Genomic DNA, 11,681 nt, shown 5'->3' on the forward strand with positions numbered 1-11,681 from the left:
AACCCACGTGTGCGCAGTCAAATCCACGTGTGCGCAGTCTTTGTGACATGTGCGCCGTTTTTTTTTTAACATAGTTGTACCCTAGTTTTCAGTTGTACAAATTGTCCACATAGTTTTACTTTTGGTGTTTTCAAATTTAACCAGTATTACACATCCTTAAAAATGATTTATCTAGTTGTACACTTGAGGAAACTCTATTATTATTGAATTCTAAAGGTTTAATGTAATAAAATGTTAAAAATATATAAAATTGTAAAATATCAATCCTAAATTGGAGTTTATATCAAAAGTGAGCTTAAAAGTATAAGGAATATGTTGGATGTAGTCTCATAAAACAATCTTACATGAAAATATATTTTTTTCCCTATTCTTACTTCGTTTTAAATCATTTGTAAGAGTTTATTATCACTTAATAGTCTATGTTATAGTTGGTGTTGAAAAAATTAGAAATATCAAATTTCATAATTTTCTTCAGTAGTTATACTAGTTATACCAGTGTTACCTAATTTTTTCATTAGTAATACCTGTTATACTAGTATTACCCTTACGCCAGTGAATTAAAACCTAGTATTACAGGAGGCAAATCTAGTGTTACATAGTTGTACAACGCAAATATGGTTTACAAATCATCAAGTTCAGATAAAATCAAATACTATGGTTGCCAAATAACAACCATTGCATCGATTGCCTCGGCCTCCTTTTGTTTTGAGTCCTTTGACGTTTTGGACGCCTTTCCCCGGTGGATGGAAGCCTCAACACTTTTGTTCTACCCTTCTTCTTTTTCCGAGGCAGAGGTAATACCTTCAACGCTTTGATCTCATCTGGGATATCCCACTGTGACTTATCCGGGACTAAATAGATAGTCCTATAATATGCCAATGCCCACATCTCCGCCCAATAATACTTTGAAACCAATTCATGTATTTCCATACTTCGAGTTCTTGTTGTATCTCTCTCGAAGGCAATGAAACCGGCTAGTGCATGCACACAAGGATACTTTTGGATATCGAACACCTTGCAACTGCAAGTTTTCAAGAGTAAGTTGACAAAATATTCTTTCCCTTCACTACCCCTGACATTGTATTCAAGCTGGAATGTGTTTAGCTCCGTCACTTTTAGTTTCTCAGCTTCAACCCATAAATCATGCAAGTAGTTCTCCACTAAAGGCACCAACTTATTCTCATTAGATCCTGACGCGGCTTCTTTCCGATGTTCATTAAACCAAACAGAAATCTTGGACATGATTGCATCAAGCATGTGTATTAAAGAATACTTCCTTGCATTGAGGAAAACAGAATTCAAAGATTCCACACAGTTGCTTGTGTCCAAATTGTATCGCTGTCCTCTGAAACAACACCTAGCCCATTTTTCTTTCACGGTTGTATCCTCCAAATAATTGGCCGCAGAAGGATATCTTAGCTTAAAAATTCTGTACTCCCTCTCGAATTCAGCCATGGTGTAAACCCGACTTAATTCCATGAATCTCCATGCGACTACGTCTCTGTTGACATTAATGGCATGACCTTTCACATTTTGGGATAAATGCCAAATACAATACCCGTGATGAGCCGCGGAATACACATTACGTATGCCTTTGATGAGGCTTGAATTTCTGTCACTCATAAATACCAATTCTGGAGTATCGGGTACAACTGTTAGCAGCTTCTCGAAGAACCATCCCCAACTAGCATCATTCTCACTGTCGAGTACGCCAACCGCTATGATATAATGATGACGATTTGGGTCTTGAGCTGAGGCAAATACTAGAACACCACCATATCGGTTCTTCAAATGTGTTGCATCCACAATTATCACTTTCCTCATCACTTGAAAGCCTTCAATGCTAGCACCCAAAGCTATGAATAGGTACTGAAATTTATCTTCCTCATCCAATTTCAGATATGTTATTGTACCTTCATTTACCTTCTTCAACATGTACAAATAACAATTGATATCCTTGTAGCTATCTTCCGCGCTACCTTTTAAATCACAAATGGCTTTCCTTTTCCCTCTAATTGCGGTGGAGTACGATATCTTCACACCTAATTTCGTCTGAACAAGCTCCATGATAACCTTAGGAACTGGAGTTTCCATTTGTCCTGGAAAAGTATCATGAAGAAGAGCTGCTACTAATTCAGGAGTACCTTTCCTCTTCCTCATCCTTGTACTACTCTTACTTATCCGGGTACAAGTATGCATCTTGTTGTACTTTCTAATCGAGTAAATACTTGTATTCCGAATATTTGAAGCTCGTATACGCCAAACACAACTTTCTTTAGAACACCTTAGGACATACCGCTCCTTATCAGACTTTTTAATAACATAACCAAAACTGTTAGCAAATGCACCTTTGTCCACCACTTCCTGCAATGCCGCCCTGCTTGGAAATTCTTGTCGTAAAATCAGTCCAATACCGTCTTCCCATTCTTTTTTAAACTGACCAGCTTCTACAACAGGCGGTGGCTCAACGTATTCATCACCCCTATCATCACATCTATCCATAGATTCATCACGTGATCCAATCTCAGGATCTTGAGTATCATCAACCTCCATTATTGCCTCATTTGGTACTATTCCTTGTTCCTCCTCGCATTCGCACAAAACGATGGCAGCACTATCTCTCATTTCATCCTCATTTGAATCCAATTCCACATAGTTCTTACCAACAGAACTTTTATTGAGGAGCTCCACTCTCGACAGTTGCTCGGGCAATTCTGGTGGAGTGATGACGTCCACATTCAAAACATATCTACGGTTATTTTCACCTGAAGATATATAGACACCTACATCCTCATCATCACTAATGTAAATCTCTTCAGTTGGTCCCATCAGCACAGCATTGTATCTCATTTGCAATTTAACCTTACTTTCATCTAATCCAAGCTTCGTGCATATCCTACCTTCTAACATGGAGAGCGTTATTTTCCCCTCCGATGTATTCATCATCAAGCTATACATGCGACCTTTGCATTTAAAATATATGATCACGTTCTCCATCATTGTATCCTGCAAAAACAATACAAAAACTCTGTCAGTTATACTAGTTGTACTAGTTGTACTACAATTCAGGGTAATACTAGTATAACTAGTCATACTACATGTAAATGGGTAATACTAGTGTAACTGGTGATACTACATGTAAATGGGTAATACTAGTGTAACTAGTCATACTACATACATCTAGGTAATACTAATATAACCAGTAATACTACGTATATATTTTTCAATAGATTCAGGTACAATTCTACCCAGTTCTACCAGTTGTACTTTCGCGACAAGAACTCAAATCGAATGGTTTCGGGTTCAAAACTACAATTCACTATGATTCAGTTGCTGTAATCCATTTCTTACCCATTTACAGACCTATTCGACCCAGAAACTATGCATAAACTTCCAATGTGCATATCCAAACACAATTTGCTTAATCTCAAATCTAATTGAATTGAATCTCCTACATTTCTAAATCCAAAACTTCAATTTGAAGCTCTATGCAGCTCGAACAACATACCTTTTCTCTCTATCTCGACGCAGCTCGCCGGAGGAGAGGATACGGCTGCAATGGCGACTCAAATCGAATTTTCTGGCGAGGAGAGCTCGAGCTCGAGCGTTCTCACGTTTTTTTTTTTTTTTTTTTTTTTCTGTTTTCGATTTTTTTTTTTCATTTCACAAAATTAATTAATTAAAATGAGGGAAAAAGAAAAAGAAAGGGTAAAATCGTCAGATCACATTTCATTAATTGGGAAGGGGATATGTAGACATAAAAAGGATATAAGAGGTTTATGATTTACAAAAGGGGAGTTATGAGACATTTTCTCGTTTACGGGCGTCTTCGTAGGGCGGAATTCGATTCCTTGAATGATCAAACCACTTTTCCAATAAGGAGACTTAATCTCAACAACACTTACTTCAACATGATCATCACAACTTATTTCATTGAAAAATTCACCAAGCTCAGCTTCCATCCATCCATCTTCTCTTTCCTCTGGTCTCGTTACGTCGCTCATTTCTCTCCCACACCTTTGATCCATAGGCCCAACAAAGCGTATGAATCTTTGAAAAAGTTCTTGTCCCACCAATCCGACTTTAACTTTTATTGGTAAATCCCCCAATCCGGGACATTGATCTTTTGGCTTGAACACAATGTAAACAGAGTAATGAGTTCCAGGAGATAGGTAACGAGTACTCATTCTACCACGAACCTCAAACCAGCACACGTTGAGAAGCTTTGGTACTTCTTCAAACCTGCGTGCAACATATTTCGTCGTCGTCATCATCATGATCATCAGAACGAGAGTGATTATAATCAAATAAAATGGAAAAAAAAAAGTACCTAGCTTCAGAAATTGAAATCCATCGCCAATACTGAGGACTACTAACCCATGTGATCCACATTTCCTTTGGAGATAACATGATACACCTTTTCCCACTCGTTTTCTCTAACCAGAAGCTCTTTGGTTTTTGGAAAAATAAAAACAAATAAATCAAAATAGTTCGGGAAAAATTGAATTAACATTCGAGATTGAGTATCCATGAATTATAACTTCACAATCACACCATTGCTTGATGAAGACCAATTTGATGACGTGGAAATTATCAGAGTACCTGCTCAAAACGACAACGTTCTGCAGAAGAACAAGCAGTTACTCTGATAGAAATGTAATGATGTCTAAACATATGAGAAGTTTTTCTCATTTTCCTTAGAAATAGGAGTAACTTCCATACTTTTTCACTATATCTGGCTTGTCTATTTAAGAAGATGAAAAACCAAGGAATAAAACAGCTAATTATCTTAAGAATTGATTTTGTCTTAAGACTTTTGATTGGGGCCTATTATTGCTCCATTGTAACTATAAGATTCTCCAATCCTAATATTAATTAAAAAAACTTATGCTACATATATATTATACCTTTTTGCCGTCTTCGATTAGAAGAGGTTCGTGGCAGAGAGAGAAATAGAGATCCTTCTTGGACAAGAAAACTCGCGATTGAGGAACCAAAGAGGAATAATCCGGCGGAAGAAACTTCTCCCATACGGTATCGGATTGGACAGCCGATTCAAAGGTTTTCGAAACAGAAGCTGCAACACACGCGTCTCGTGGAGTTGTAAAAGAGATTATGTTGGAGATGCAATCCTCTGGCAAGTAATCGAATGGTGACGGCCTGGGAACATCGATCCCTCCTCCGCATCCGCTGCTAGATTTAATGTCATGCGTATTCTCCATCGGTTCCTTAATGAAATTGTCTGCGTTTGAAAGACCTTATAGACTCGTGAGTTCTGACCCGATGATGAAGAAGTAGTCTTGGGCTCTTTGCTAATACATTGGATTATTCTGAGTACGCCACACATATATCATATGCTTTTGAGTGTTGCTGCAAATGATTTGACTTCGTAAAATAACATATATCCTTGTGCAACTTGGTGTTTTTTCTTTGTCATATAGAAATTGGACTACTCTTAAACATGGATGTTTTCCAACATATCGACTTCACAATCTACATTTTCCCCAAAGTTTTGTGTTTTTCACGTTCTGCATGTTTTTTACTGAATTACTTTTTGTTTAAGTTTATAAAAACCTAGCTTCCTCTTGGCTTTGGTTTGAAAAACTCCAACTCACAAACCAACCCTTAACATGTACGGACATAAGAAATGAACTTATTAAACAGATGGTTGAAAATGTAATATTAGAAATCTTCTACATAAATAAATGGTCAATCATGTAAAAAAAGAAAAAGAAAAAGAAAGAGTGTTCTATAAATAGGCAATTGATTCTCTTTCTTAAAACAGTTCTTTAATTATTGTATATTCCTATACGTAGTTCTATTTATAATGACATATATAGTTTAATCAGTTTTATAAAACCGCTTATCACCACCAACAGAAACCTTTATCCGACGGTCTGTTTTAACCATATTATTTATTCACTAACCATATTATTTCATAGCAATACGAAATCTACAAAATCAACAAAACTATTGTAGATGATCTAGTTCCTCCCCTTTTTCTTTTCGAATTTACTCATGTGTGAAAAAAGAACATCGATCAAAATAAAATTTAAACAACACAATACTAACAAAATGACTCTTCCCACAAGAGCAACATAAAATTTTTAACTTGCTTCTTAGACAAGAAACATGTGATAACAAAATAATAACCGGAAAATCATCGAACCTGTTTTCCACAACGGTAAACCGGTATTACTGTTTAGCAGGTCGGAATTCAATTCCTTGAATGACTAATCCACGCTTCCAATAAGGTGACGTAATATCTACAATACTTAGCTCAATTTCATCACAACCCAAAGATAATCCTCCTTCATTGAAAAATTCTCCAATTCCTGCTTCTATCCATCCATCTTCTCTCTCATGTGATTTTATTAGCTCTCTCCTTGCCCACTTTTTAATTCTATCCGTAGACTCATCAAAGCATATGAATCTTTTAGGAGGCTTTTGTCCGACCAATCCAATTCCAACTTGTATGGGCAAATCACGGAAGCCGTAACATCCAGTTCTTGACTTGTACACTACGTAAGCCGAGTAATGAGTTCTCGGAGATAGGATCTGAGTATTCATCCAACCATGGATCTCGAAAGCACATACATCAAGAAGCTCCGGTACTTTCTCAAACCTACATATATAACACATTATTTTTCCATCATGATTATGATACATCACTATAAATCATGTGTGTGTCATTTATTTTCTTATTTTATTCTGTTATGAGAGTTGGATTTACTATCCAAATCTTAACATGAAATGTAATTTCCGATTTAACAGAAAAAGGAGTACCTAGATTCAGGGATTGAAATCCATTGCCAATACTGAGGACTATTTCCCCATGTGATCACGAGTTGCTTTGGAGATAACATGAGACATCTCTTCGCACTCGCTTTTTCTAACCAGAAACTCTATGATTTTTCAAAATAAAAATGCTCATTTAATGAAAAATATTCGTAGACATCACGAATTTTAAACTAAAAAATCATTAGGTATACCTTTTGGCCATCTTCTATTAGAATAGGGACTTGGCATAGAGAAAAATAGAGCTCCTTCTTTGACAAGAAAACTCGCCATTCATGAATCAAAGATGCATATTCCGTCGGAAGAAACTTCTCCCATACACTATCTGACTGGACCGTTAATCTTAAGGTTCTAGAAACCGAAGCGGCAATGCATGCGTCCCGGGGACTTGTAAGAGAGATTATATTAGAAACACAGTCCTCCGGTAACTCATCGAAAGGGGATAAACGAGAAACAATCTCTTCTATGCCTTTGCCTCTAGAATCAAAGCCGAGTTTTTGCCCCATTGACGAACCACCGGAAACATCTTTTTCCCATCGCTGCATCTATCTGTACTATCAAGGGAAGTTGAGAAATCTCAAGACTTAGTACATTTTATGACTTGTCTTAAAGTCGTCTCTTTTATATAAAAGACCGTCCTAAAGTGACAAAGTCGTCCTCATATATTCACAACAATGAGAACGCACGTCTTTCCTCACAACTCATATTCTTCAGTTGGTCTAGGTTTGGAACATTTATTAACACACACAAAAATATCTTACCCCATCGTTTATAATGTGATCCCCGGTAGAAACTTACTAGTCTACAAAATTTGTTTTTGTAGATGGTCAAAGTACATTCTTTCTTTTTATTGAATTTGTTCATGAGAGAATGTTAAAACATCAAAATCAAAAATTCAAAATCACAAAAGTTACGAATAAAACAAACATTACATTCATGTAAACCAGTGTTCTCGCCATTTCATTACCGGATTTTCGCAGGACGGATTTCAATTCCTTGGATGATCAAGCCATACTTCCCATTGAGCCGCTTAGTCTCTAAAGCACCCATCTCAATTTCCTCACTGTTCATTAGTCCTCCTTCATTGAAGAATTCCCCAAGCTCAATCTCCATCCACCCATCTTCTCTCTCCTCTGGTTTCACTAGGGGCCTCATTCCTCTCTCTCCCCTTTGAAATTCCCCATCTATAGCCTCATCAAAGCATATATATCTTCTAGAAGCTTCTTGTCCCACCATTCCAACTACAGCTTCTATGGCCTCATCCTTAAAGCCATAACATTGATCCGCTTTCTTGAACACCATGTAAGCCGAGTAATGAGTTTTTGGAGATAGGACTCGAGTATTTGTCTTGCCACGAACATCGAACCAACAAACCTGGAGAAGCTCCGCAACTTTTTCAAACCTACATAATTGAGGCAAAGAAAACAAAAATAACCTAGGGCACATTATACAACCGCATTAATGCAAAGATAATGAAAAAGGGTACCTAGATTCAGGGATTGAAATCCATTGCCAATAGCGAGGATCATCTCCCCATGCGATTGAGAAGTTCATCGCTGATAACATGATACACCTCTTCCCACTCTTTCTCTAACCATACACTCTTTGATTTCCGGAAAAATATCCCAAATAATCATATGAATACTTGATAGCAGCACTATTCTCAAATGGTTTAAAACTTCAAAGTTACATACAAGTTGCTCCCAAAATAGCAGAAATTTTCTGAAATAATCGTGTTTTTGTTTTGTAGTCATAATTCTCTAGCAGAGGTTACAATTTGAAGAAGACAGACATGTCATTATTCTCAAATGTTATAAAAAAAATGTGCAACAACTAATGTATATGATCATAGATAGGTAGAAATACCGTTTTGCCATCGTCGATCAGAAAAGGATAGTATCAGAGAGCGCAATAGAGTTCCTTGTTTGACAAGAAAATTGGCGATGGATGAACCAGAGATTCAAACTCTGCCGGAAGAAACTTTTCCCATACGATATTTGACTTGGCCGCGATTCAAAGGTTTTTGAAACCGAAGTGACGATGCATGCGTCTAGAGGACTTGTGAAAGAGATTATGTTAGAGATGCAGTCCACTGGCAAGGAATCGAACGGCGACGACTCTGAAACGCTATCTCCCATCGGTTATGAAAGAGATTATGTCTTTGTTCGGAAGCTTAGAGACGTGCAAGACTATTCTTAACTCTTAAGGGATACGTCGTTCTACGAATTTACGAAGATGCCCCATAGCCACTTGTCTTTTCTTTTTTTTTTTTTTTCATCTGAGATTGATTAAAAGAGACATCTCTGAAACTTATCCAGCAAAAAATGTTAAAATCCAGAGAGAGAAGAAGATACTTTTGGAATAAAATCCTAAAAAACACAAATCAAAACCGCAAAACCTAATTTTTTTATCATCCGCTTACTTACTCCCGACTTGATGAGCCTTTCTTTGAGGTTTTGGAACCATCTCTTAATCTGCATTTTGGTGAGATTTGATAAGGATTATATTGCGTATTATTTTGGATTTCGCAGGATTAATCTGCATTTTTCGGAGATGGAGGGTTTTTTTTGCACAAAACCCTTTTACTAACGTTGATTAAAACCAGATTCGTCGCGAATTAGCGAAAAAGAGCTCCTTCTTCGATGAGAAATCTTGCGATTGAGAACGCAAAGATTCATACTCGGGTGGAATAATAAACTTCTCCCACACAATATCGGTTTGGACAGTAGATTCAAATTAAGGTTTTCGAAACCAAAGCCAAAACGCACGCGTCTTGAGGACTTGTAGATTATGAGGGAGATACATTCTTCCGGTAAATCATCTAAAGACAACGGCTCAGTAACGCCGTGACTTTTGTCGGAAGCTGAGAGTCTAAGAGTCTTCTTAAGTCGTTGTACCAATTTACGAAAATGCTCATGCATGCATGAACCTTGTTTTGGTCATTATAGTGATCTCTCAAGATTCGTTGGTTAATTTTTAATTTTTTGGTTTGTAAAAATTCTAACAAACAAACCCAAATTATAAAAAGAGTCGTCAAGTAAGGTAGGCGTTGTGGATGAAATAACCGTGTTACGGTTGGCAATAATAGTCCCGTTTTTATTATATAGTCTTGACTCGTTAATTAAGCTAGCAATTAGATGAAGAAAAAAATGAAAAAGTGAAAGCAACTCTTCTTTTTCTCTATATGAATTTCCTAGGAAAAAACACAACACGTTTTGGTATTTTGAACCATATTCTCATTCATCACAGAAACAATTAACAATTTACATCATCGACAGCATCAATATTTTTCCGCGTTTAATCATCAAAACGAGCCATTACAACTGAATAACTAACACCCATAAATCATAAAAATGTAAATATTTTTCGTAAACATATAAACACATAAACTCTCCCGGTTCATTACCAAAAAAAAAAAAAAAAACACATAAACTTTGCTAAGAATGTAAATATTTTATAAAAATGAAAACATATAAGGTTTACAATCAATGATTTCAACCTAGACAAATGGTCCCATGACAAAAAAGATAAATACATGGAAGCATAAAATAACCGCAATTTTCGGGTCATTACTGGATATTCGCAAGACGGATTTCAATTCCTCCAATGATCAAGCCACGTTTCCAATGGCGCTGCTTATTCTCTAAAGCAACCATCTCAATTTCATCATAGTTCAATAATCCTCCTTCATTGAAGAACTCCCCAAGCTTTATCTCCATCCACCCATCTTTTCTCCTCTCTGGTTTCACTAGGTTCTTTCCCCTGTCTCTCCATCGAAACTGCTCATCGGTAGCCTCATCAAAGCATACATATCTTGGACAAGACTCTTCTAAATCCTGTCCCACCAATCCTACTACAACTTCTACAGCCACATTCTCAAAGCCATAACATATATCCTTTTTCCTGAACACAATGTAAGCCGAGTAACGAGTTCTTGGAGATAGGTTGCAACTATTTATTCTGCCACGAATCTCAAACAAACATACTCCAAGTAGCTCCGCTACTGTTTCAAACCTGTATGAGGTATGTTAACATTTTTTAGCGACATCATTATATCCAAGCGAGTCATTAAAACCATGAACAAAGGGATACCTAGCTTGAGGATCTGGAATCCATTGCCAACTCTGAGGATAATTTCCCCAAGTGATTGAGAGGTACATCTCTGATAACATGATACACCTCTTTGCATTCGCTTTTTCTATCCATAGAAACTTCGATTTTCGAAAGGAAAAAAACCCAAATGATCATAAAAATTCAAAGTTAATTATACCCCAAATTTCTTTAAAAAATATAGCAGAAATGTTCTCATTTAAGCTTAAATCACATCATTTTTGTCATAATTCTCTAACTAAACTCGATGATAATTAGATATACCTTTTTGCCATCGTCGATTAGAACAGATTCGTCGCAAAGAGCGAAATAGAGCTCCTTCTTCGATGAGAAATCTCGGGATTGAGAAATCAAAGATTCATACTCTGGCGGAATAAACTTCTCCCATACAATATCTGACTTGACCGCCGATTCAAAGGTTTTCGAAACGGAAGCAAGGACGCACGCATCTAGAGGACTTGTGAAAGAGATTATGATGGAGATACATTCTTCCGGTAAGTCATCCAAAGACAACGTAGCAGCAACGCCGTGACTTTTGTCGGAAGCTGAGAGTGTAAGAGTCTTCTTAAGTCGTTGTACCAATTTACGAAAATGCTCATGCATGAACTTTGTTTTGGTCATTATAGTCTCTCAGGATTCGTTGGTTTTGGATCTTTTGGTTTGGAAAATTCTAACAAACAAATCCAAATTATAAAGACTCAAGTAAGGTTCTCACCAAAAAAAAGAGAGTCAAGTAAGGTGGGCGTTGTAGAATTTAACCGCGTTACGGTGGC

At 36.8% G+C, this 11,681-nt stretch overlaps 5 protein-coding genes across 5 annotated transcripts; all 5 read right to left on the reverse strand.

Moving 5' to 3' along the window:
* Positions 1–68: 68 nt before the first annotated feature.
* On the reverse strand, positions 69–3,639 carry LOC110228339. Its single transcript, XM_021025414.1, has 2 exons — positions 3,509–3,639; positions 69–3,006 (listed from the first exon to the last, which is right to left on the reverse strand). The coding sequence occupies exon 2, from the start codon at positions 2,998–3,000 to the stop codon at positions 646–648; it is 2,355 nt and encodes a 784-aa protein (XP_020881073.1). The 5' UTR covers positions 3,001–3,006; positions 3,509–3,639; the 3' UTR covers positions 69–645.
* A 152-nt stretch (positions 3,640–3,791) lies between these two features.
* Positions 3,792–5,631, reverse strand: LOC9311189 (F-box protein At2g02240; the record flags this gene model as incomplete). Its single annotated transcript, XM_002876762.2, has 3 exons — positions 4,908–5,631; positions 4,331–4,449; positions 3,792–4,242 (listed from the first exon to the last, which is right to left on the reverse strand). Coding segments are annotated over exons 1-3 (885 nt in total), but the record flags the coding sequence as incomplete, so codon positions are not given.
* Positions 5,632–6,077: 446 nt separating this feature from the next.
* LOC9312877 (putative F-box protein PP2-B6) lies at positions 6,078–7,343 on the reverse strand. Its single transcript, XM_002876763.2, has 3 exons — positions 6,993–7,343; positions 6,787–6,905; positions 6,078–6,625 (listed from the first exon to the last, which is right to left on the reverse strand). The coding sequence occupies exons 1-3, from the start codon at positions 7,341–7,343 to the stop codon at positions 6,196–6,198; spliced, it is 900 nt and encodes a 299-aa protein (XP_002876809.1). The 3' UTR covers positions 6,078–6,195.
* A 371-nt stretch (positions 7,344–7,714) lies between these two features.
* LOC9312878 (F-box protein PP2-B10) lies at positions 7,715–9,588 on the reverse strand. The gene has a single exon (XM_021025443.1). The coding sequence runs from the start codon at positions 8,242–8,244 to the stop codon at positions 7,762–7,764; it is 483 nt and encodes a 160-aa protein (XP_020881102.1). The 5' UTR covers positions 8,245–9,588; the 3' UTR covers positions 7,715–7,761.
* A 643-nt stretch (positions 9,589–10,231) lies between these two features.
* LOC9312881 (putative F-box protein PP2-B8) lies at positions 10,232–11,611 on the reverse strand. Its single transcript, XM_002876767.2, has 3 exons — positions 11,173–11,611; positions 10,891–11,009; positions 10,232–10,812 (listed from the first exon to the last, which is right to left on the reverse strand). The coding sequence occupies exons 1-3, from the start codon at positions 11,527–11,529 to the stop codon at positions 10,368–10,370; spliced, it is 921 nt and encodes a 306-aa protein (XP_002876813.1). The 5' UTR covers positions 11,530–11,611; the 3' UTR covers positions 10,232–10,367.
* Between the last annotated feature and the right edge of the window lie 70 nt (positions 11,612–11,681).

The sequence above is a fragment of the Arabidopsis lyrata genome (genome assembly GCF_000004255.2).
Source record: "Arabidopsis lyrata subsp. lyrata unplaced genomic scaffold ARALYscaffold_5, whole genome shotgun sequence".
Classification (NCBI taxonomy): domain Eukaryota; kingdom Viridiplantae; phylum Streptophyta; class Magnoliopsida; order Brassicales; family Brassicaceae; genus Arabidopsis; species Arabidopsis lyrata.

What these genes read in the sequence shown, in the direction of transcription:
- LOC9312878 (XM_021025443.1), bottom strand. Translation starts at nt 8,244, where the DNA reads ATGTGCCCTAGGTTATTTTTGTTTTCTTTGCCTCAATTATGTAGGTTT.
- LOC9312881 (XM_002876767.2), bottom strand. Translation starts at nt 11,529, where the DNA reads ATGACCAAAACAAAGTTCATGCATGAGCATTTTCGTAAATTGGTACAA. An exon ending in TAATCGACGATGGCAAAAAG is followed by an intron (nt 11,010 to 11,172) that starts GTATATCTAATT and finishes CGAAAATCGAAG; the next exon opens with TTTCTATGGATAGAAAAAGC. An exon ending in ATTCCAGATCCTCAAGCTAG is followed by an intron (nt 10,813 to 10,890) that starts GTATCCCTTTGT and finishes TACCTCATACAG; the next exon opens with GTTTGAAACAGTAGCGGAGC.
- LOC110228339 (XM_021025414.1), bottom strand. Translation starts at nt 3,000, where the DNA reads ATGATGGAGAACGTGATCATATATTTTAAATGCAAAGGTCGCATGTAT.
- LOC9312877 (XM_002876763.2), bottom strand. Translation starts at nt 7,343, where the DNA reads ATGCAGCGATGGGAAAAAGATGTTTCCGGTGGTTCGTCAATGGGGCAA. An exon ending in TAATAGAAGATGGCCAAAAG is followed by an intron (nt 6,906 to 6,992) that starts GTATACCTAATG and finishes GAAAAATCATAG; the next exon opens with AGTTTCTGGTTAGAAAAAGC. An exon ending in ATTTCAATCCCTGAATCTAG is followed by an intron (nt 6,626 to 6,786) that starts GTACTCCTTTTT and finishes TTATATATGTAG; the next exon opens with GTTTGAGAAAGTACCGGAGC.